The 24,200-nt window shown below is 37.6% G+C and overlaps 1 protein-coding gene across 4 annotated transcripts in view; it reads left to right on the plus strand.

The window, feature by feature from the left end:
• Positions 1-23,138, plus strand: part of antxr1b (ANTXR cell adhesion molecule 1b) — a 29,038-nt gene extending 5,900 nt beyond the window's left edge. Inside the window, exons 3-18 of one of the 4 annotated variants that reach the window (XM_048181001.1) lie at positions 270-341; positions 683-764; positions 842-875; positions 1,436-1,515; positions 1,770-1,838; positions 1,973-2,053; positions 3,023-3,083; positions 3,306-3,404; positions 6,584-6,653; positions 9,373-9,586; positions 11,492-11,587; positions 11,909-11,953; positions 16,947-17,042; positions 17,141-17,308; positions 18,958-19,038; positions 21,108-23,138. In XM_048181001.1, the coding sequence (XP_048036958.1) occupies positions 270-341; positions 683-764; positions 842-875; positions 1,436-1,515; positions 1,770-1,838; positions 1,973-2,053; positions 3,023-3,083; positions 3,306-3,404; positions 6,584-6,653; positions 9,373-9,586; positions 11,492-11,587; positions 11,909-11,953; positions 16,947-17,042; positions 17,141-17,308; positions 18,958-19,038; positions 21,108-21,554 (1,795 nt within the window). In that variant the 3' untranslated portion in view covers positions 21,555-23,138. Of the gene's footprint in view, positions 1-269; positions 342-682; positions 765-841; positions 876-1,435; positions 1,516-1,769; positions 1,839-1,972; positions 2,054-3,022; positions 3,084-3,305; positions 3,405-6,583; positions 6,654-9,372; positions 9,587-11,491; positions 11,588-11,847; positions 11,960-16,946; positions 17,043-17,140; positions 17,309-18,957; positions 19,039-21,107 lie in introns of those variants that run through there. The other 3 variants (XM_048181002.1, XM_048181003.1, XM_048181004.1) reach the window with 3 other exon arrangements.
• Positions 23,139-24,200: the final 1,062 nt, after the last annotated feature.

The raw sequence follows: 24,200 nt of genomic DNA on the forward strand, positions 1-24,200 counted from the left end.
GTGGTTAAAATTAAATTGTTCAACGACAGTACACTTTACTGTGGCAAGCAATTTGGAGTTGCCACTGTCCAAAAAATATATAATTAAAAGGCTGCAAGCCAATTTAAGTGCTAAGGAATAATGACCGCTTGTATAGCAGGAATAGCTAATGGAAATCCTAGTAGACCCTATTAATGTCAGGTTGGCAGCAACTGCAGCATGATGGTCTATGAATAAAAAAATAAGAAGAACATTTTCCCTTTTCTCTCTCTCTCTCTCTCTCTCTTCAGCCCCCAGCTCCGCATGTCCTTCATAGTCTTTTCAACGGAGGGAAGGATCCTGATGAAACTTACAGAAGACAGGCAAGAGTTCATAACACATGCTGTGATTTCATACTGCCAATATCTCTGGCTGAAAAGCTTTCGACTTTGATATCTTTTTATTTGCTTTGAGTCTGTCACCTTGTGTTGTTCAAACAAATCAAGTAGAGCTGGCAGCATTCAAATCCATGCTGGTCCAGGCATTATGCTGGTTACCTCAAGTCTGGTCAAAATAAAAATGTTAATTAACATGAATTGTATCTCTCTTTTAAAGTACATTTTAACTGTCTTTATTTAAATAAAAGACAGTAAAGCAAATATTGCATGATAAATAGTTTAACAGAGTAAATTGCCATGAAAATGCTAAAAATCTTAATATTCAGGGATCAGATTCGTGCTGGGCTGGAGGAACTTCAGCGTGTTTTACCAGGTGGAGATACCTTCATGCACAAAGGCTTTCAGAGGGTAAGAGGTAATGTAAAATACATTAAAGTACAGAACAAATGCACTGTTTATTAATAAATATTTGTGTGTTTTTTTAGGCAAGTGAGCAGATCTACTATGGAACAGGTGACGGTACGTTATGAATCACATTCTTCTGGTTACTGACTCTTTTTTTTTTATTCAATAGCTAGGCCTAGCTACTGTATAATTTTCAACAGCCTTACAACCTTGAAGCCATGGTCAAATTGAATCGATGCGAGCGGGAATTTCACGTGATGGTGAAATATTTCAACAGAAAGCTACATTTTTGACAGGACCTTTTTGCCCGCGAAAAGTGACCGACCGCACCTTTAGTCAGAAAAAGATGTTGTTAAAGATATCTCATTCATTCATTCCTCTGAGGAGGTTTGTATCATATGGTACATCGACAAACTATAAGTAGGCTACTGTCATTATAGCACTTTACTATATGCTTGCACATCACAAAGAATGTTTAAAACGCAGATGACGGTTAACTAAACGCGCTCTGGCCGCCAAAAGACAATTTGGTTGCGCGAGACGAACCCCAAAGAAACGAACTCCCAAAAACTACTGTCAGAAATTCAAAAAGTTATTAAATAATTTGCACTCTGAACCATTCTTGGAGGTTCTTTTATGGACCATTATATTTTCTCACTTTCTGCTTTTGTTAGGATACCGCACAGCGAGTGTCATCATTGCTCTGACAGATGGAGAATTGCGCGAGAATGAATTTGACTTGGCAGCCAGAGAGGTGAGACCTTAGATCCTGACATATTTTCCTATTCTTTCTCCCCTGAGCATGAAAAAAAAAAGTTAAAAGTACTTTAGCTCAGATATTCACAAAGGCAGCAGCTATAAATAAACTGAACCTTGGGCCTTCTTTCTCACTGTCATTATCTAGATCATATTTGCAGAGTTTTATATTTCACATGTGCTGACTCTGATTGAATATACGCAAACCAGCACATCTTTTTGAACCCTTTCTTTGATATGATCAAATGGCAGGCCGGTCGCTCACGTCAGCTGGGAGCTTCTGTGTACTGTGTTGGAGTGAAGGACTTTAATGAAACCCAGGTAAGGTGACAAAATGATTCGGACCTTCATTATGAGCAGCTCCCCACAATCTTTGACCTTTCAGCAACTGTTATACAATGTAAGAACGAAAGAATAAAAAAGTAAATTTTTCATGATTTCTCATTCCGTCACAGCTGGCAACAATAGCCGACAGCAAAGATCACGTCTTTCCTGTTAATGACGGCTTTGAAGCACTGCAAGGTGTCATTGATTCAGTGAGTGGATGGGAATAAAATTAAACTAAGCTACTCTCACATCTTTCTTTTGATAATTTTATTGATGTATCTAATTAGCTGCATTCCAAAACCTCGTGAGCTGCCTAGGCAGCATTTTATGTTATCAAATGTGCACTTTTGACAGGAAAAGCATGGTGTCTTTTAGACAAATTCAAAGGCAGCGCTGCATGTGTCATTCACTGAAAAGGTGTTTTAATAATGTGACTCTGTGGCTCAGTGAAAAAAAAAAAAAAATCCATCCAAGACAGCAGGCAAAGTGAGAAAAAGGTCTATTATAAATATAAAATGCATTTAAAAATACTTTTATAACATTTAATGCAAGTATGCAACTAAAATAATTCAGTTTCAAAATTATTGTAAAAAAATAGCTCAATATAATTATAATCTATACATTTGCCCAACATACAGTGCCATGTATTTTGATGCTGATTAGAGTATCCCATCGCTAGCTAATCAACAAAACACCAGTTCTACTAGCTGGCCTCCGATACACTCACCCCCCTAAACTTCACTCCCATCTGTGTCACGGTATCAAGATAACCCCTTCGGTTGTACTCGTACCACAACGGGCAGTATTCGAACCTGCGTTTCTGGCATGGGAGGTAGGTGTGATAACAAGGACCGCAGTATTAGTCCACCTCTTGAGGCCAGGGGAGTGAGGTTTACTTGCACAGTTCTTTACTTGAAATCAGTTGTGAGTTGACGCATAGTAGCTGCCTGTGTAGAGCACTACAAATCAGTAAATTATGAGATTGCATGAGTTAGGATGATGCCTACTATATGCAATAGAGAGCAAGCCAGCTCACTAGGTTTTGGAACAGAGCCTTTAAAGTTAAACACAGATATTGTGTAAGTTGTCAACATTGGTTGATGTCTCTACAATAAAATGACATCTATGACATGCTCAGAACATTCAAACATTAAAGCTTTCTTCTTTTCTTGCTTCAGATATTGAAGAGATCCTGTATAGAGATCCTTGCCGTGGAGCCCTCGAGTATTTGTGCAGGAGGTAAACATACATCAGGCCTGAGGCAAAGACTTAGTTCAGACAAGCAACAAAAAGTCAGATTTTTTGACATATCGCTACAATTGAACAAAGCCGATCGAAACCAAAGGGATCTTTGGAAATGCATTTCCATCCTGAAAGGTCATCTTGGATTGCATGTTTTTTTTTTTGGTCAGGACACAACATGTATGTAACATCAAACAAAATGTGTTTCCTCCGTCCCAGAATCCTTTGAGGTGGTGATTCGAGGGAACGGATTCCTTCACGCCCGCGATGTGAGCAGAATCCTTTGCAGCTTCCGTATCAACAACACCCTCACCGTGAGTAAGTGGAAAAACAGCACAGACCGATTCCTGTTTCTTGCGTTGCCAGCTGTGAGCTGCTCAAATTTGAAAGGTGTAGTAGTAATTTCTGAGAAATGCTGTTGATATTTGAAATCACCAAAACAAACACGCCCCTACCCAAAAGGATCACACCCTTATCTTGATAACTCCACCCCCAAATTCATCAACATGCTATGCATCAGAGGCACCTCCCCCCTTGTGAGTGGACATTCCCCTTCCTGCTGACTGGCAACAAGTGTATTTTGGTGCTCGACTTTCAACGAACGCCGTTTCTCAGAAATTGCTTACTGCACCTTTAATAGGCCATCCTGTGTTAGCATTAGCTGCTAAACCAAATTATTTCCTCATTTGATAAGGAACAAAAGTGACAGTTGTTAAATGACTGAAAGTTTGGTAGCACTTTATTTTACAGTCCTGTTCCCCATGTACATACTGTACAATGTACTTAGTACAGTAATTACAATAACTAACTAGGGTTAACTACTAACCCTGAATCCAGAGGCGTCATCCAAACCAAAGGGGGCACATGCCCCCTCAGATTTTTGAGCCAAATGGATACTGAATGCAACCTCCAAAGTACAAAACGTAATAATTTTTTTCACATTTAATGCGATCACACAGGTGTGATGAGAACATTCAGAGCGGCACGTCATCTGCTGCTAAATTCAAATCTTCTAAATTCGAATCTTGATGTTTTCCCATTCAAAGAGATAGGAGCTGTACTTGCATGACTGAAATGGCTGCCCAAGAAGCGTTTCAAAGATGGCCGCCGAGTGAAATGACTTGTCTTAAAGGGACTTTGGCTGCGCACACCTGTCATGAATCACAACCATAGATCACAACTGTTCAGTGATTTCTACCATATGATGTTTATTTTATGCTTCTGATATTTAAATACACATAGTACTAGCAGAAAAAAAGTTTGTAAAATGATGTCTATGGAAGCAGCAATATTAATCCTTTCAAATAGCTATAATTTGACAAATTTTACTGATAGTAGATAAACACTGTGTATGTAATTCTAAAGTTTATTTTTTTCCCAGTTTACCAGCCACTTACTTTTATGACTTTTTGGGAGAAGTGGATAAATGTACGTGTTGTAAATCCGACAACTCTGAACTCTGAACACCCATCGCCTGCTATAGATAATTTAACATTCAAACTGGCATTTAAATGACAAAATACCCCCCCCCCCTAACTGGCGCCCCCTCAAAAATACTAAGTGCATGACACCCCTACCTGAACCTACCCTAAACCTAACCTTAACCCAGTATTTTCTTAGGTAAGTACATTGCAAGTACATGTAAGTACAAATACTGCAGCTGAAAGTTTTATTCGTTGAGTCGAGGCCAAGCTAAACTCACCAGTGGAAATAGAAAAATAAGCATTGTCTCCATGCATGTGGCAACGCAGAAAACTTTGTTTTTGTCCTTTGTAATGATAAAGAAGCCAATTGAATCCAAATGTCAGTATGGCTGCCGTGTTTTCTGCTTGAGAAAGGTTGGCTGCAGCACTTGTAAATCACAAGACTTGCCTTGAACGCAAACCACATGTGCACAAACACACACCATTAAAAACACACAATGGAAAATATTACCAGTACTTTTGGTTCAGGATATTGGATGTTTTTAATTGTTTTGTATATGTATTGGTTGGATTAGCGTGTGTAGAGTTAGACTAATATCATGAAAGCACCTTCAAAGCTCTTTTTCCACATATAGGTGAACAAATTCAATTATTTTAGGGTATGCCGCTAAATTATACTCCCTATCCCATCGTATGATTCTTGCATAACTGTTACATTTGGTAACTAATAAAATGGCTCAACGCACAGTTCCTGGAATGCTGGATTTATCTTGGAAGTGAATGGCTAGAAATTAGTCAGCTGCGGTGTTGATGTCCTAATGATTTCTGAGCTTCTATCCTCCTCTCTCAGCTGCTTTTTTACTTAAAGTATATCAGATGGCACATGGAAACGCAGGGCCCATCTCACAAGTGTGAGTCTCGGCCAGGGTAAATGAGGCTTTGGAGTCAAATATTTTCCAGTTTCTCATTTTTCATGTGGAAAAATGACAAGAGAATGAAAAATTCTGCCCTTCAGTTTTAGGCTGAACCTGAATGATAAAAATATGCAGTGCAGTTTCAGTGTTTTTCTACTGAAAATAATTATTAGTGGTAATTGCTAAGGCAAGCATCACCATTACTCATGTAGGGTTAGGGGCTTTTCAGATGTCTACAAGTAACTTGTTTGTGCTATATAGGCATGAATAATACCTCAAATGATGTGGCTTATTGAGAAGAGGTGTGCTGTTACAAGAAAATGAGCAAAACAATCCCATGGACTTACAATACAAGAGGGATTTGAGTCATATCTACAGAACAAAGCATCATAGAGACTTGAGTATGGACACCTCTGACTTGAGTCAGGGAGTGACCACCTAGCGACCACCCAAAACAGCCTTTCAGCTGCATAGTAACACCCTGGCAACCACCCAGAACACTGAAGCATCTTGGCATTGAGTTCTGCATTAAGCACTGGCATTATGCTCCAAAAAATATATTATGGATTTGTTTATTAGAAACGGCAATAACTAATGTTATTTTTTGTGGAAACTACACTGACATTCATAAGTTTGGGGTTGGTACAAGTTTTTTAAATACGTTTTGCCTCCCATCACATATATTTTTTTCCATCACCATGTTCCTTTAGGGGCTCCATACATGATCTAATATGCTGATTTAGTGCTCAAGAAACATTTCTTATTATCAGTGTTGAAAATAGTTGTGCTGCTTAATATTTTTTGTGGAAAACACATTTTTCAGTATTCTCTGATGAATAAAAAGTTCAGCATTTGAAACAGAAATCTTTTGTAACATTACAAATGTCTTTACTGTCACTTTTAATATATATAATGCATCCTTGCACAGTATTAATTTCTTTAAAAAAAAAATTAAAAAAAGAAGAACCCTACTGACCCCAAACTTTTGAATGGTAGTGTATGATGAAACTGTTTCTGTAAGGGTGGTTCAGAATAGTTTATATGTTGAGCTGCTGCTAAATTATCCACAAAAACATGGTCAAATGAAACAGAATCACTGATATTAAGCCCAAGGGCACTTGCCAAGCTGCTGCTTTTCCTGTGTGTTGTTATTCTCCAGTGAAGAGGCCTCTGGTAGTCGAAGACACGTACCTGCTCTGCCCAGCGCCTGTACTGAAGGAGGAGGGAACGTAAGTGTTGCTGGAAACTCTTTCTTCAGCCGAAGCAAATAAAGCTAGAATGGAAAGAGAAACACACAAGCCAAGAACCAAATTAAAATAAAGGACAGAAAGACGCCCAGCTCTCTCGAAGTCATTTTTATCCCAGGCACTTTAGCACTTTCAATTTAAACCGTTTATGAAGCTTTCAGAATTTTATATGGGGAAAAACTATTAATTGAAATTAAATTTAAACAATACATGTAGTCACATTTTAGTTTACAGTGAAAACATAAAAGGATGTTCCCAAAACAGTCCCCGCATAACCCTTTACAGGTGCTGGTCATATAATCAGAATATCATCAAAAAGTTGATTTATTTCACTAATTCCATTCAAAAAGTGAAACTTGTATATTATATTCATTCATTACACACAGACTGATATATTTCAAACGTTTATTTCTTTTAATTTTGATGATTATAACTGACAACTAAAATCCCAAATTCAGTATCTCAGAAAATTAGAATATTGTGAAAAGGTTTAATATTGAAGACACCTGGTGCCACACTCTAATCAGCTAATTAACTCAAAAAACCTGCAAAGGCCTTTAAATGGTCTCTCAGTCTAGTTCTGTAGGCTACACAATAATGGGGAAGACTGCTGACTTGACAGTTGTCCAAAAGACGACCATTGACACCTTGCACAGGGAGGGCAAGACACAAAAGGTCATTGCAAAAGAGGCTGGCTGTTCACAGAGCTCTGTGTCCAAGCACATTAATAGAGAGGCGAAGGGAAGGAAAAGATGTGGTAGAAAAAAGTGTACAAGCAATAGGGATAACCACACCCTGGAGAGGATTGTGAAACAAAACCCATTCAAAAATGTGGGGGAGATTCACAAAGAGTGGACTGCAGCTGGAGTCAGTGCTTCAAGAACCACTACGCACAGACATATGTAAGACATGGGTTTCAGCTGTCAAGCCACTCTTGAACAACAGACAGCGTCAGAAGCGTCTGACCTGGGCTAAAGACAAAAAGGACTGGACTGCTTCTGAGTGGTCCAAAGTTATGTTCTCTGATGAAAGTAAATTTTGCATTTCCTTTGGAAATCAGGGTCCCAGAGTCTGGAGGAAGAGAGGAGAGGCACACAATCCACGTTGCTTGAGGTCCAGTGTAAAGTTTCCACAGTCAGTGATGGTTTGGGGTGCCATGTCATCTGCTGGTGTTGGTCCACTGTGTTTTCTGAGGTCCAAGGTCAACACAGCCGTATACCAGGAAGTTTTAGAGCACTTCATGCTTCCTGCTGCTGATCAACTTTATGGAGATGCAGATTTCATTTTCCAACACGACTTGGCACCTGCACACAGTGCCAAAGCTACCAGTACCTGGTTTAAGGACCATGGTATCCCTGTTCTTAATTGGCCGGCAAACTCGCCTGACCTTAACCCCATAGAAAATCTATGGGGTAATGTGAAGAGGAAGAGGAGATATGCCAGACCCAACAATCCAGAAGAGCTGAAGGCCACTATCAGAGCAACCTGGGCTCTCATAACACCTGAGCAGTGCCACAGACTGATCGACTCCATGCCACGCCGCATTGCTGCAGTAATTCAGGCAAAAGGAGCCCCAACTAAGTATTGAGTGCTGTACATGCTCATACTTTTCATGTTCATACTTTTCAGTTGGCCAAGATTTCTAAAAATCCTTTCTTTGTATTGATCTTAAGTAATATTCTAATTTTCTGAGATGGGATTTTCCTTAGTTGTCAGTTATAATCATCAAAATTAAAAGAAATAAACATTTGAAATATATCAGTCTGTGTGTAATGAATGAATATAATATACAAGTTTCACTTTTTGAATGGAATTAGTGAAATAAATAAACTTTTTGATGATATTCTAATTATATGACCAGCACCTGTATACTTGATTCCATTGTATTGCATTTTTTTTTTATTGTTATACTTAAATGGTCATTTTTAAATTTCACAGGAAAATATACATTACCTAAAAAATGCATCACAGTTTCCACAAAAATATTAAACAGCACCATTGTTTTCAAATGTTTAAATAATAAGATATAAATAATTATTTCTGAAGGATCATGTGACACTGAAGACTGGAGAAACATTTTTAAAAGCATCTTACAGACCCCAGTCTTATGAATGAGAGTGTATTTATAGTTTTAATATGTAATTTAAAAGGTTAGTTCACCCCCCAAAAAATGTTATATAATATTTATTCACCCTAATGTCGTTTTAAACCCATAAGACTTTGGTTCATCTTCGGAACACAAATGCAGATATTTTTGATGAAACCCGAGAGCTTTCTGTCCCTCCATTGACAGCCTACGCAACTGACACTTGCAAGAACCAGAAAGGTAGTAAAGACATCATTAAAGGATTAGTTCACTGTCAAATGAAAATTACCCCAAGCTTTACTCACCCTCAAGCCATCCTAAAGTAACCATGTGACTCAATTTTACGAAGCGACATGAGTTCTTTTTTTGCGCAAAAAAAAACTAATTTACCTCTTTATTTACAAAATATTAATCTCCAACGCATGTTGAAGGAACGACATGAGGGTGAGTAATTAATGACAGAATTTTCATTTTTGGGTGAACTAACCCTTTAAGCCCAGATGGATTTAAGCCTACACTTTTTTTTTGTAACTTGTTGGAAAAATGCAGAATGGATTTAAATCTGAAAGCACAATCAAAATAAATAATAAAAAAAAAACTCTTTCTCATTTATAGGTCTGCCTCCCTCCATGTCAGTATGAACAACGGCCTGAGTTTTATCTCCAGTTCTGTGACCATCACGACTGTCAGCTGTGTGAGTACAGTAACCCTGCTGGGCAGCAGTGTCAAGCCCACTACCACTGTTACACTGGGCAGAGCCACTCCCAGTACCACTACACTGGGCAGTACCTCTAGTTCAGCTCCATCTTCAGTCTGCCCTCTGAACACAGTCAGTATATTCTGTCCTACTTGCCCTCTCTAAAAACTCGTCTGGTGGGGTGCCATTCCAACAGCACACTGGTAGATTGCAACAGATTGGTGTTGTTTATGCAGTGAGACAGAGGCCAAAAAGCATGTGAATTGATTGAAAACCACTGTTAATGTGTGAATGTGACTGCTTTGTTGATACCATATGGGTGATCTCATGAAAACATGTCCAGGTCACATTTCACCTGAAAACAAGAAGATAAGTATATAGATAAATATTTAGATATTAATAAATATATAAATATTTATTTATGTTTTTGCATTGTAACTGTCACGCTGGATTGCAGGAAGGCAGACACAGGCGAAGAAAATATATCCGAAATACAGGTTTTAATGAACAATTCAATGATGAAGAGCGGGAAAACAGAACAAATGACAACAAACTGAAGGTCCTTACAAACAGACTGTGACAGTAACTGTATTTTTTTATTCAGATTTTTTTTTTTACTCTGAAAGCCAGGTGATTTTCATAATCTTATTACTGTAATACAGTGACTTTTAAAATCAGCATAAAGGCATGATGTAAAACAATACTTTACAAATGAAGTATTGAATTATTTCATAATTTAATTATCAGGGTTTTTATTAGGGGTTCAAACGTGCCCCAATCGGCCTGACGGGGGCTCAATGGTCAAAAGTATGAAATGACTCATAACTGCTGAACCGTTAGGCGTAGGCTCAAGTGTCTTATATTGTTGGAAACCTTGTCTCAAGAAGGACATACACACTCGTCATTTTGCAAAATTTCGGGTATTTTGGATTTTTTGAAAAATTATTTTTGTGAACTAGTCCTTGCCAGATTGGAACCAAACCAGTGCAGCGAGGTTCTCCAGAGTCTGATTGTCAATAATTATCAAAAAAAATAAAATAAAAAATTGATTCACGGTACCCAAAGGCTGCTAAAACATTTAAAGTGGGTGCACCCACTTTTACTAAAATGGCTATAACTCAAGAACGGAATGAGATGTGTGCTGAGTTTTTCACCAAACTCAGCACACCTATGTAAGAGCTCATTCTGTGGTCGCAAAATTTGGAATTCTAAAGAAATTGGCCACAGGGTGGTGCCTTCACATTTTTCACGTGTGTAAAGGATCATGTATCACGCAATTTTTCACACATGCTACAGTCATACCACATGGTACAACTCCTCATTCTGAGCAACTTTGCCTCTAGGACCCCCTCTGTCCATTGAATTGTTCATTAAATATTGGAGATTTTTTCAAAAACCAACATTGTTCCTAGGTTTTTGGCTCAACCTCGATAATTGTTAAAAAGCTTTAAAAACTATATATTTCCTAAGGTAAATTGCCTGTATTTGCTGTAAATGGTCTTTTCCAAGTATGATCGAGATGGTTACAGGCTTGCTGATATAACATAATACCTTTTTACACATGTGCTTAAAGGACTTAAAGCACTTGAACCCCGATAATCACTCGTAGCTATATATTATATATATATATATATATATATATATATATATATAGCATTACAGTATGTATATAGGCTTCATTTTCATTTCCTTGCAAAATATAAATAATTATTTATATATTCTTATTTCTGTGATTTTGGGGTGAAATATGACTGAAATGTTTTTTACAGGTTTTGTGAGATACTATATTTGACTTCAGACAGGCTTTTTTCAAGGGGTTTCTGGCAGAGTCATTCACACAGAGATCAAGATACTGTTTTAAAAAGCTCCTTGCATAAATTCCTATTAATATTCTCTCCCTGAACTCCATTACACCGCAAACCTTTAAGTGGAACCCCATCCAGAAGGGTCCGAGTGTGGCATGAGGAAGATTATTCAATGTTTATTTTCTTTGGACCATAAACCTCCCCTGGATCTGTGTTCTGCTCTGTCCATCAGACCGACGGAACGTTCTTGGCCATAGCACTGCTGATACTGCTGCTGCTGATCGCTATGGCGACACTCTGGTGGTTTTGGCCCCTCTGTTGCACCGTGGTAAGTCTTGCACGGAAGCCCCTCATCTCAGCTTTCTTTTTCAAAAGTTACCCCAACCGGAGCCCAAAATCCAGTCATTACAATGCTGAAAAGTGGTTTTCAAGCAGTTTTTGAGCCCATGATGTCTTTTTTGAAGTGCAAATGAATGTGAAATTCTGAGCCATGGAAAAAGTCTCGCTAAGAAGTGAGATGGAATTAAGGGAAGTTGTTTTAAAAAAAATGACATTTTGCATTAAATTCTGATTTCCATTCCTTCAAAGATGATTCCTGTGACATGAAAGACTGTAAACTGTAAAAACAGTTTCTTCTCATTCGCAACAGATCGTCCATGAGCCACCGCCGCCACCCGTGATGGACGACAGTTCGGTAAGAACTGGTTTTTGCTTTTCTTCCATGTTTCCAGAGTCTTGAATGACGTCAAGATCACATATTGTAGTCAGAAGTTGGAGTCCAGTGTGAAAAATCTGATTTTATGTCCATCTCTGCACATTGAGTATTCATCCAAAAATGAAAATGATGTCATTATTTACACACCCTCATGTTGTTTTGAACCAGTGTAACTTACTTGTGGAAATCAAAAAGGAAATAACTTAGGATATGCTGTTGTTACATGCATTACATGTAAAATGGATCAACTAGTGTGGTTAAGCTCCAAAAAAGTAAACCCTAACACTCAAAATAATTCATTGGTTTGAGTAGGACAAACTTAAATTAAACAAATTAGTTCAGTCAACTTAACTTTAATGAGTATTTAGCACTTTCATTTTCAAGTTCACGGAACCAATATATTTTAAGTAAACTGAAATGTTTCATTGTTTTGAGTTTTATTAACTTAAGTTTAACTGAAACTGGACTGGGATTTCTATTTCCCAGCATACTTTGCCCATGGCACTTGAAAGGGAGAGTAAATGTTAAAATGAAGTGTTATATAATGTTTTTTGTGCAAGATTAATGGTAAGGGAGATTTAGTAGTGATTAATGTTTTGTTATGCTAATTTAGAAGAGTTTCTGTTAATATGGGTTTTTGGAAAGTTACCATCATGGTGACAAGTGGTGATTGCAGCTTGGTTTGAGAGCAAGTATATTAAATGCTTTATATTGTTGTACTCATTCAGCAAGTGCTATACCATGCTATTTGTTAACATGTCAGCAAAATAGCAAGTTAGCATTTTCTGAATTAGCTTGTTATAGCTAGCTAAGTTTACACTAAAATGTTTACATTGAGGTTACATGATAATTTTAAGTTAAATGTGTGAATTAGTATTAGTACATTTCAAGTTAAGAACAATTAAAATGAATGAGTACAAAATAAAAATCTGCCAGTTTTGCTAACTTAAACTTTGAATTTCTTAACTTAAAAATTTTGAGGTAACTGACAGTTTTGCCAACTTATTTGGGTTTACAGTCCACTTGTACACTACATTTCAAGTAATCTGTAGCAGGGTTATTATACTTAAACTAAATCTAAAACCGTAAAAGAATAATTTTTGATACTTGAATAAAATAAACTTTGACTGAAATAAATAGCACTGGTCCGAAGCCATACGATAGCTTTGTGTGAAACGGATCTATATTTAAGTCATTATTCACTGAAAATCTTCCCTTCTTCTGTTGTTCTTAAATCACATTTCGAACAGCTCGAACTGGATTTGAGACAGAAAGGGTAGATTTCTAGCAAATAATAATTGAAATTTAATGTAGATTTTCAATGCTATGCCTTGGTGTTTTGGTGGGAGCCACAGCATGTTTTCATCATGAAACCTTTTTCCTCCGAGATTTCTTCTTCAGGGTTTTGCTTGTGAGGAGACGCCAACTGACATTTGTTCCAAACATTTGCTCAGCAAAGTTTTCACAGATGTGGCCACGGGTGCCAAACTGATAATGACAAAAGACAGAAACTGTCAGAAAATTATGTGATTTAAGGTGTCAAATTTTATCCGAAAATCCACCCTGTAATGTTGATAAATTTGAATGACCCCCCCACCCCCAACCCCCATCTTTTTTTTTACTAAGATAAATATAAACATCTGGAGATGAAACGACAAAGCAGTTCCACTGTTAAGGTATTTTTACTACCTTTTCAAGTTTATGAATTTTTGAGAACAATTTAATTGTCCATAGCACATTTCAACCTGGACACGTTGCAAGTCTTCCTCTTTCCAAGTATCAGATTTCTCCTTCAAAACAGGAAATTCCATAAGCTTAAAGCAGGTCTTGCAGTGTCTGAGGTAACAGTCTGCAGTGGAAGTACAAACTGATCCTTGATTTCTGCCTTCAGGTCTCATCACTGCAAAATTTATAGCTTTCTACTTCAGAAAGATCATCTGTGCTGTGCTAGGGATAGTTCATGATGGTTGAAAACAATTCACACATACATTCATATATTAGCTACTGTTCAAACGTTTGGGGTCAGTATGGGCCTGTTTACACCTTGTCACTTCATACGTTTTTACTGATCAGATAGCTATCCGTTTTGTTTCATTTACACTTGGGCACATAATGTGTCTCCACAAAACAAATAGCTATAAATTGAATCTTCAGTTCCCGCACTATATGTAAACTTAACAGTTTGAAAGACCACAATAGGAGAGAGAGCGGCATCAGCACTGGTAAGATAATTTAGTCTCACTTCAGGATGCAGTGCCGAACTTTCAGGGTCCAATCATACGCCCGGCGCAATGTGAAGCCAGGTGCAAAGCAAGTGTTTTTTGCTAGTTTCAGCCCGACGCAGTTATCATTTTCACCTCCAGCATCCACGTTGTTTAAATAGCAAATGCACTCGTACCCATCTGTTCACCTATGGGCGTGCTGGTCTGAAAACGAGGTGTGTTCAGGTGCATTGTTGGCGTGTTGCTATTTTGAGGCAAATGAAAACAACTGTGCCATTGACCAACAAAAACCTGGTCTAAAGTCAATGGTGCAGTATTTTTATTTTTGTTATTTAAAGGGCGCATTAGTAGTATCCGCCTATAGGTGGGTGTACAACATGCGTACACTGCTTATTACACACACAGGGAAGCGCAGCAGCACACAAGCATACCAAATATAACAAATAAAAGGATTACAATGTAAAACATTATTATTGTGTACATAAAGATAAAAATGCCTACATTTCATTATAGAGAGTCATTACATGTATCAGAATTGCCCTTTTTTTAGGTCAGAGCAACTGCCCCTCAAAATTCCTGTGCACGTCCCTGCCCAAAACACACCCATGACTCATTAAGAGACTAGGTACAACCTATTTGGACCAACCATTTTTTCAGTAGATAAACTAGCAAAACTGGATTCGGACACATCCTTAGATCATTAAAATAGGGCCCTCAGTTTAATTTGCAACAGTTTGCATGTCAGCTTGCTATAGAGACTTACTAAACTACTCATCTGTGGCGATTCTTTGAGCAGCAAATCAGCATATTAGAATGATTTCTGAAGGATCATGTGACACTGAAGACTGGAGTAATGATGCTGACAATTCAGCTTTGCATCACAGGAATAAATTACATTTTAAAATATATTAAAATACAAAACAGTTATTTTTGGTCAAATAAATGCAGCCTTGGTAAGCATGAGATACTTCATTCAAAATCATTAAAAAAGTTTTCATTAAAATCTTTTTTGCCAAATGCTTTTCTTCATCCATTAGTCAACAGTTCACCCAAGGGAGCAGAATTGAAATAAAGATTAAACCCCTTATCTTAAAGCCTGAAGATAGTGTTTAAGATAATTTGTGGATCATTATTAAAGGTGCCCTAGATTCAAAAATTGAATTTACCTCGGCATAGTTGAATAACAAGAGTTCAGTACATGGAAATGACATACAGTGAGTCTCAAACTCCATTGTTTCCTCCTTCTTATGTAAATCTCATTTGTTTAAACAACCTCCGAGGAACAGGCGAATCTCAACATAACACCGACTGTTACGTAACAGTCGGGATCATTAATATGTACGCCCCCAATATTTGCATATGCCAGCCCATGTTCAAGGCATTACACAAGCCAGTATTAACGTCTGGATCTGCACAGCTGAATCAACAGACTAGGTAAGCAAACAAGAACAATAGCGAAACATGGCAGATGGAGCAATAATAACTGACATGATCATTGATATCAATATTTTTTTAGTGATGTTTGTAAATTGTCTTTCTAAATGTTTCGTTAGCATGTTGCTTATGTACTGTTAAATGTGGTTAAAGTTACCATCGTTTCTTACTGTATTCACGGAGACAAGAACCGTCACTATGTTCATTTTTAAACACTTGCAGTCTATATAATTTATAAACACAACTTCATTTGTTATAAATCTCTTCAACAGTGTGTAATGTTAGCTTTAGCCACGGAGCACCATCAAACTCATTCAGAATCAAATGTAAACATCCAAATAAATACTATACTTACGCGATTAGACATGTTGCATGACGAACACTTTGTAAAGATCTATTTTGAGGGTTATATTAGCTGTGTGAACTTTGTTTATGGTGTTTAAGGCAAGCGCGAGCTCTTGGGGCGTGGAGCACGAGATTTAAAGGGGCCGCGTACCCTGAATCGGCGCATTTATAATGATAGGCAGTTAAAAAAATGAATAAAATAAAAACTATGGGGTATTTTGAGCTGAAACTTCACAGACACATTCAGGGGACACTTAAGACTTATATTACATCTTTTGAAAACATGTTCTTCTGCACCTTTAAGGTCCATTACCAGATTGCCAAAAGTTTCTGTTTTAGTAGAGGTAATCTGGAGTAATACTTACAGTAAAAATAAAAAAGACGCGTGCTAAAAGTTCTTCTAAGAGAGTTCGTCTTCCCAAGCTCATTAAAACGGTTGCAGTCAGACAGAGGGAACATAAGGAAATCCAATTCTGTCTGACTTCTTATGAGCCAAGAAATTCAGATAGATGACAGGAAGGTATAGGCTGACATAATTTCCTGGACGTTCTGGAAAAAGGATTAATATTACATCGTTTCCTCCATTGATTTCAGTTCATGAAAATATATAATTACTTTGTTCTTGTGCGTCCTTGAGCATAATTAAACAAAGGATGCATTCGTTTGTAATGGGCTCTTTCAAAATACTTCAAATGATCTCTTTAATGCCTAATAACTGGGTCAGTTTGGCTGGTTAGCATAAGCCAGTTAGCCCCGGCTGGTAGATGCTGTAACTAACACCATTATCCATGCAAAAATAATCTTTTTCCATTATCTTCCACTGAAATTTTTTGAAGTAATAGCAAATATTTCAGTAAATTCTTGTAGATGTTTTGCCAATGACAATTTCCTAATGGAAGTTGAAGGAATTATAATCAACTATTTATTTACTTAGCACACAGAGATGCATTTTAGGCTGTTTTTCTCTAAAGGATGAAGAGGATGAAGGCTACCCAAAGAAGAAGTGGCCAACAGTGGATGCATCGTACTACGGTGGAAGAGGAGTTGGTGGCATCAAAAGGATGGAAGTAAGTCAAGGCTGTTTGGAAAGAAAAGAACAGCTTGAATTCGCTCCGGTCGACTGCAGTGATATGAATGTGCATGTGTCTGTCCGCCACAACTCCAGGTGCGCTGGGGAGATAAGGGATCCACTGAAGAAGGAGCCAAACTGGAGAAAGCCAAGAATGCACGGGTGAAGATGCCTGAGCAAGAGTTTGAGTTTCCGACCACACGGACCCTAAACAACGGCATGCGAAAGCCCATCTACCCTCAGAAGTGGTACTCGCCAATCAAGGTAGATCTGTTTAAGAAGAGTAACCACAGGTTTAGTTCATCACATTAACTAAGCAGTCAATAAATGCATTGATGTTTATATGTCTTACATGTTTAAATCCTTTTTGGGGCCAAAATCCATTTTGTTATGCATCAGCAGATGCTGGTCTAGGCGTAAATAATAATACGTTCTGACATCGAATCTCTTAGCCAGAGATATTTGCAAATACCTCAAGACATGCCACGATACGATTATGATTTGATTAGATTCAGGGGCCTATGACCAAAACACTAGTAATAAAATAAATAAATAACAAATATCATTGGCTTAGCGTAGTGAGATAACCACTCAACAGTCTGAAAATTATTACAAATATTTTTTTACGTGTTCATCGATACATTATATTGTTAGTCATTTGATGGATCCATATCAATTTATTGTTACACATTAGATGTGTCCCCACCAGACATTTTTTTTACTTTTTTACTTAATCAACAGACTTAAATTAATTCACAAAAAAATTACAGTATATATTAATTTTTTTTTTCTTTTAATGTAAAATTTTAATTCTTGATTCACCAAGTTTTGCTGGTGAACAGCATTGCATTGCTGGCCAACCAGTGACCAGAACCAAACAGGCTCTAACCAGCTTGGACCAGAAGGAAAATTCATATTGGTCTATACTGGCCAGGGATGGCATTGTAAAAGGTACTGAATACCTTTTATGAAGCCAGAAAATGTTGAAATCCCATTGTGCCCTCACAAAAACATGTTACACAACAGCTAGGGATGACCCAGTACAGTGTCATGCTTACGTTATGGTCATCTGGTGGACAACAAATGACGTGGCTAGCATATGGAAGACTGGAAGGAGCTCAGAAGAAGCAGCGTGCTGTTGTGGTGGCCTCGGCCAGTCCGGGAAGGGGTTCATGCATTGTTTCATAATGTCTCTGTCAGATGGAAGGGGAGGGTTAATTTATACCAGACGCTGAACTGAGCTGACCCAAGGGAGATGAGCTTTGCAGAGCTGGTCGTTTCCCAACAAAACAAACTCCTTTTCTCTTTCTCTTTCTCTTCCACCTTCTTTCCTCAGGATTATGTTGGGTGACAGTCCACTCTGAGAGGCAGAAATTAAACACACATACAGGTTAAAAAATATGAAGAGAAGCCTCTGTGTGTTTGACCTACATTCTACAAGAAATTCACTCTCAGTATAGTCTCCACCGAAGCCCACAACTTTTCAAGAAATTAAGTGAGATGTTATCCAGGGCAGTGTGTGGCAAATGTTACTAATAACACTGTTACTTAATGTTTTTTTAAGAGACAATTATATACAAATAATGAGAAACTTTAAATGTCATTGAATTGAAATGTCAGTCAATTAGATTAGTTTCTTTCTAATTGCTGTTCTTATTAAATTATTATATTTCTTTGATTCAGACAGGACATTAGAAAATTAGAAACTTGTCAATTAACAGCCTGTGTAAAATGAATGTAAATGAAGTACCTTGGTCCTCCGTTTCTTTGAACGGCTCTGAGTAGTTAATTATAGATTACCCTGACAATCATTTTTGCATTGTTGATGAAGTGTGTTTTGCAGCTTGAATTTTAGACCGGAAAGTTCTGAAGTGTTTATCTCCTTGAACCGCTGTTGTGTTTGAATCTTTCAGGGGAAATTGGATGCCCTGTGGGTGTGGCTTAGGAGAGGGTATGACCGTGTATCCGTGATGAGACCACAACCTGGAGAGAAGGTAATAAATAGTGTGATACATAACGCAAACACTCCATAAAATTATGTATATATATATATATATTACACACACACACACACACACACACGCACACACTCGGCTGTGCTTATTGCTTAGAATTGCTTAAATTAAAAGGCAGAATCTGTTTCCACATAAGGAGGTAATAGTAGGTAATGTCCCAGAAAGCAGACCTCTGGGTTCTTTTAGAATCTGTTCTTGTTAAAATTGTTGCATGCAGATTGCGAGGATCACATGAAAAACATTGTGAGGTATATTGAGGATGAAAGGAGGCCAGCTGTTAGCAATAAGTGCAGTCAGAAACAGAGGCAGAGTGAAGGTACTCAGGACGCTGGCATTGGTTCAAACCAATGGGACCAGTCTGCTAATATTGCTCCTGCCTAAAGGAATGCACCATAGTCTGCTTAAAGCATTAACCACCCTCCCCTTTCCCTCAGAGGAATGCACAGAGGGAAGTTATGGGGTGTCTGATCTGCTGTGGTAAATAGAACAAAAACGCTGGGCAGAAATCAGATGGCCTTTAAAATGAAAGCAGTTGGACTGCTTTGCATCTTCACAGGGAAACAAGAGCTTCTGTTGACTCTTTAAAGCAATATTAAACTGCACTGAACTATATAACACAAAACTGTACTAAATTTATCTCATGAATGCTGTCTTTATAATTCAGAGCCATACTGTGGGGAAAAAACTGATTTCAAACAAGTAGAAACTCTTAAATGGGTCATAAGAAATCACATTTTCTTTGATCTTTTAAACTAAGAGTTTGATGTACTAAAAGCATGCTTTGAATAGTAATACTGCAAAAACAGCTTATTCTGACATTAGAAAACAGAAATATGCATTACTGTTCAAAAGTTTGTGGTTGGTAAGATTTTTTTTATGTTTTTGAAATGGATCTTACTCTCACCAAGGCTGCATTTATTTGATCAAAAACAGTAAAAAAACAGTAAGATTGTGAAATATTATTACAATTTAAAATAACTGTTTTCTATTTTAGTATATTTTAAAAAGTAATTTATTCCTGTAATGTAAAAGCTTAATTTTTAGAATCATTACTCCAGTCATGCATTTTTTGTCAAGATTCTTTGCTGAATATAAAGTTCAAAAGAACAGCATTTATTTGAAATAAAAATATTTTGTATCATTCTAAATGTTTTACAGTAACTTTTGATCAATTTAATATGGAAGCTTGTTTCCACCACTAAATAAAAAATAAAAAAGTTAAATGCGACTTTTAGAACTCACAATTGCGTGATATGAACTTGCAATTGACCCTTCGCCAGGAGTTTGATTGACAGGCGATCTAACCAGTCATAACGCCGAATCCGCCCTTTTGTCCGACAAAGCAGTCAGGGGAGTTAGCAGATTAACGTAGGTGGACTTGAACTTGAAAAATGGTGTGTACTGACGTCTTTACGTGGTTGAAACATCATTCCTGATGATGTTCATTCATGTTTATTTGATGCTATAAATGAACTAGTAGGAAGAGATAATTGGTTCATGACAGCGATCTGTCACAACACATTAAAGAGCCACAAAATGGTATTTATTGTTTAAATTTCTTTAAAAAGGACATTTGAAAATTTTAAATTTGACATTTTGTTCCATATCAAACTGTGTCCTCTTTGCTCCGCAATGTATTTTTCACTGCGTGAGAACATGATGTGTGGCGAGAGATCGGCATGGCTTGTCAGACGCAGCAATAGTAACTAAAGGGGGCGGGTCTTTGCAAACGGTCAATTGTGATTTATAAAGTTGGAATTGTGAGATATAAACAATTTTTTCCCCCTCTGAATTGGACTTTATAAATCGCAATTGCAAATCAGAATTGCAAGATCTAAACTCGCAATTAAAAGAAAAAAAGTCCGAATTGTTATCTCTTAAATTGTTTTATTCCATGGAGGAAACAAGCTTCCATAATTTAATGTGCCCTTCGGGAGTCAAAGTATTAATTTCTTTAAAAAAAAACACACACACACACACACACACACCCAAGTATAAAATTATATAAAAGCTTTTATAAATGAATTTTTACATTTTTTACTCTCTAGGGCCGCTGTATGAAATTTACCCGTGTGAAATCCTGCCCACCTCCTCGATACCCGCTTTACAACAACCCCTCGAGCCACATCTACAGCCTCCCCCATAGCAGATGCCCTCCTGTCCCACAGGGCACCCTGCCACCCACCCCACGCTGCTCCGCCCACTCTCCAACCTCTACCCTGCCCCCTTTGCCATCAACCCCGCCCCCAACATCCATAACTCCTCCTCCTTACACACCACCTCCAATCAGAGCTCTTCCTCCTACCTGTCTGAGCATCAGTGTGACTCTGCCTCCTTCTCCTCCCACACCGCCACCACCAACAAGCTTCTTACCGCCCCCATCAACCAGCACCATGCCTCCGCCCCCTCAGGCAGCGCCACCAGGACGAGCCCCGCCTCCTTCTCGTCCACCTCCACGCCCAGGCCCTGAAGAACCGCAGTTCTACCAGGACTGAGTAGATCTAAGAAATTTGCACAAGAAAAACTGCTGGTTATGCTGGTGCACAAATTAAGACCTACATTTTCCAGGCATGATTTTTACAAATGGCAATGGCTGTACAGATGGCAGTGACTGTATTGCACACTTCATTCTGATTGGTTGACAAACATTCGAAGGTGTTAATTTTCTAAAACTGCACATCTATGAAGTAGTTCTAGGTTTGCTGACTTTCAGTATCACCTTGCCATGTTCTTGCCATGTTCTGAATTGTTTTGTTTCAAATTAACAGAACATCAATTAGAATCACAACAAAAAGACCAGAAAGAGAAACTGACGAAGTAAATCGGATACAAATTATAAATATTTGAAAAAACAGAAAAACTGATGATAGACCATTACATAATTGATGACTAATGTGTTGACAATTTGGCAGTCTGTTGACAATTATTCTTTGGTAAAAAGTAGCCATATTTTAATGCCTACTGTCTTTGTTAGTAAAAATGATTTTGTAAATTATTCACATTGTATCATTATTAGCATCTTAAATAGCTTTGCAGATACATTAGAAAAGGTCGGAAGAGAAGCATCAGTATTACAGATCCTGTTGTACTTGAGAGATCATGTTCAGCCTAGATGCCTTTTGAATAGGACAGGAAAACATCTGCAGGATAAAATATTCAAGTGACTTCAAAAATAGAAGGGAACACTGACAAAAACTGAACCAGACAAAAATTAACATGTTGGAGCCATACATTTCCCAGGGAATTTCCAATGGGAGTTCAGAAGAGCAGTTTTGGATTCAAGTAAAATATGATCAGTGTTAACAATATTTGAAGAGACTTTTCACATTCTACAAGATAAATTACACAGTCATACCTCAATTTTGAGATTTTGGGGTATTTTTACTTACATTCACCAAACTTTTGTTTTATTCAAATCTATATTCTGAAGGTTTTTACAGATCCTATATCATCGGTCTGATTTATATGACATTTTATTCCTAAAAACGCGGTGAAAATGTTTTTTTTTTTTTTTCTGGCTGTTGACAGTTTTTCTGATTTATTGAATGATAAAAAGAGATTTCTAAAATACCCTCAGTAAAAGCCTTTAATATGTCAACTAAACGAAACAAGAATTTTGAATTTTTAAATCTAATGCTCAGATTTCTGTTCAGGAAATGTATGCAAATAAGTGCATAATTAATTAGATAGTAGCTTATTTGTAATACAAACAATTCTCTTATTGTACTGTGATTAATCAACTGGGGAAGTATGCTGATATCTGTTGGTTAAACAGTTTTACCCTATTCAATGTGTTAGTTCACCCCAAAATTAAAATTCTGTCATTAAGTACTCTCCCTCATGTCGCTCCAAACCTGTAAGACCTTTGTTCATCTTTGGAACACAAATTAAGATATTTTTGATGAAATCCGTGGGCTATCTGGCCTCCGATAGACTGCAACATTATTCCCATTTTCAAGGCTCAGAAAGACATTATTAAAACAGTCCACGTGACTACAGTGGTTCAACCTTAAAGGATTAGTTCACTTTGAAATGAAAATTACCCCAAGCTTTACTCACCCTCAAGCCATCCTAGGTGCATATGACTTTCTTCTTTCTGATGAACATAAGCACAGAAATTTTGATATCCTGACGCATCTGGGCTTTATAATGGCAGTGATAGGGATCAATGAGCTGAAGAAAGTGCTTCCATCTACATCCATCCATCATAAACGTGTACTCCACACAGCTCCAGGGGGTTCTGAAGGGAAGCGATGCATTTGTTTTCCATATTTGACAAGTTATGAAGTAAAATATCTAGCTTCCGCATGAGCCGCCTTCTGTAATCAGCTTACGCTACGTCCTACGTCTTCCCTATTCAACTTACGGAAAAAGTGTAACTGATGTGACGCCAGTTTACACTTTCTTCGTAACTTCAATACGGAAGGCGGTCTGGCGGAAGCTACATATTTGACTTCATAACTTGTTTAAATATGGATTTTTTTTTACACAAATGTATCGCTTTGCTTCAGAAGGCCTTTATTAACCATAAGCATAACCTTATCGCTGTCATTATAAAGCTCGGATGTGTCAGGATATTAGTATTTCTGTGATTATGTTCATCAGAAAGAAGAGAGTCATATTCACCTAGGATGGCTTGAGGGTGAGTAAAGCTTGAGCTAATTTTCATTTCAAAGTGAACTAATCCTTTAATGTTATGAAGCGACCAGAATACTTTTTGTGTGCGAAAAACAAATAAAAATAACGATTTTATTTAACAATTTCTTCTCTTCCGTGTCAGTCTCTTAAGCAGTTGACATAGTAAACACAGTGCAGCACTTCCGTGTTCTACGTCAGAACGCCGGCTCCATATTGGCCGACGTTGTTTACGTGAGCACCACAACGCATACGTGTGCTGTTGACGCAGGAGCCGGCCAATAATGAGTCGACGTTCTGACATAATTTAATTTGTGTTCCGAAGATGAACGAAGGTCTTACGGCTTTGGAGCGACATGAGGGTGAGAAATTAATGACAGAAGTTTCATTTTTGGGCGAACTATCCCTTTAAGTTTTTACATACATCTACCACAAAGATATGAGTTTATGTGATTGTTAAAGAATTGTAGTCCTTATTTAACATAGGAAAGTTTCTTCAAGTTAAC

This window comes from Megalobrama amblycephala, linkage group LG2, assembly GCF_018812025.1.
Source record: "Megalobrama amblycephala isolate DHTTF-2021 linkage group LG2, ASM1881202v1, whole genome shotgun sequence".
Taxonomy (NCBI): domain Eukaryota; kingdom Metazoa; phylum Chordata; class Actinopteri; order Cypriniformes; family Xenocyprididae; genus Megalobrama; species Megalobrama amblycephala.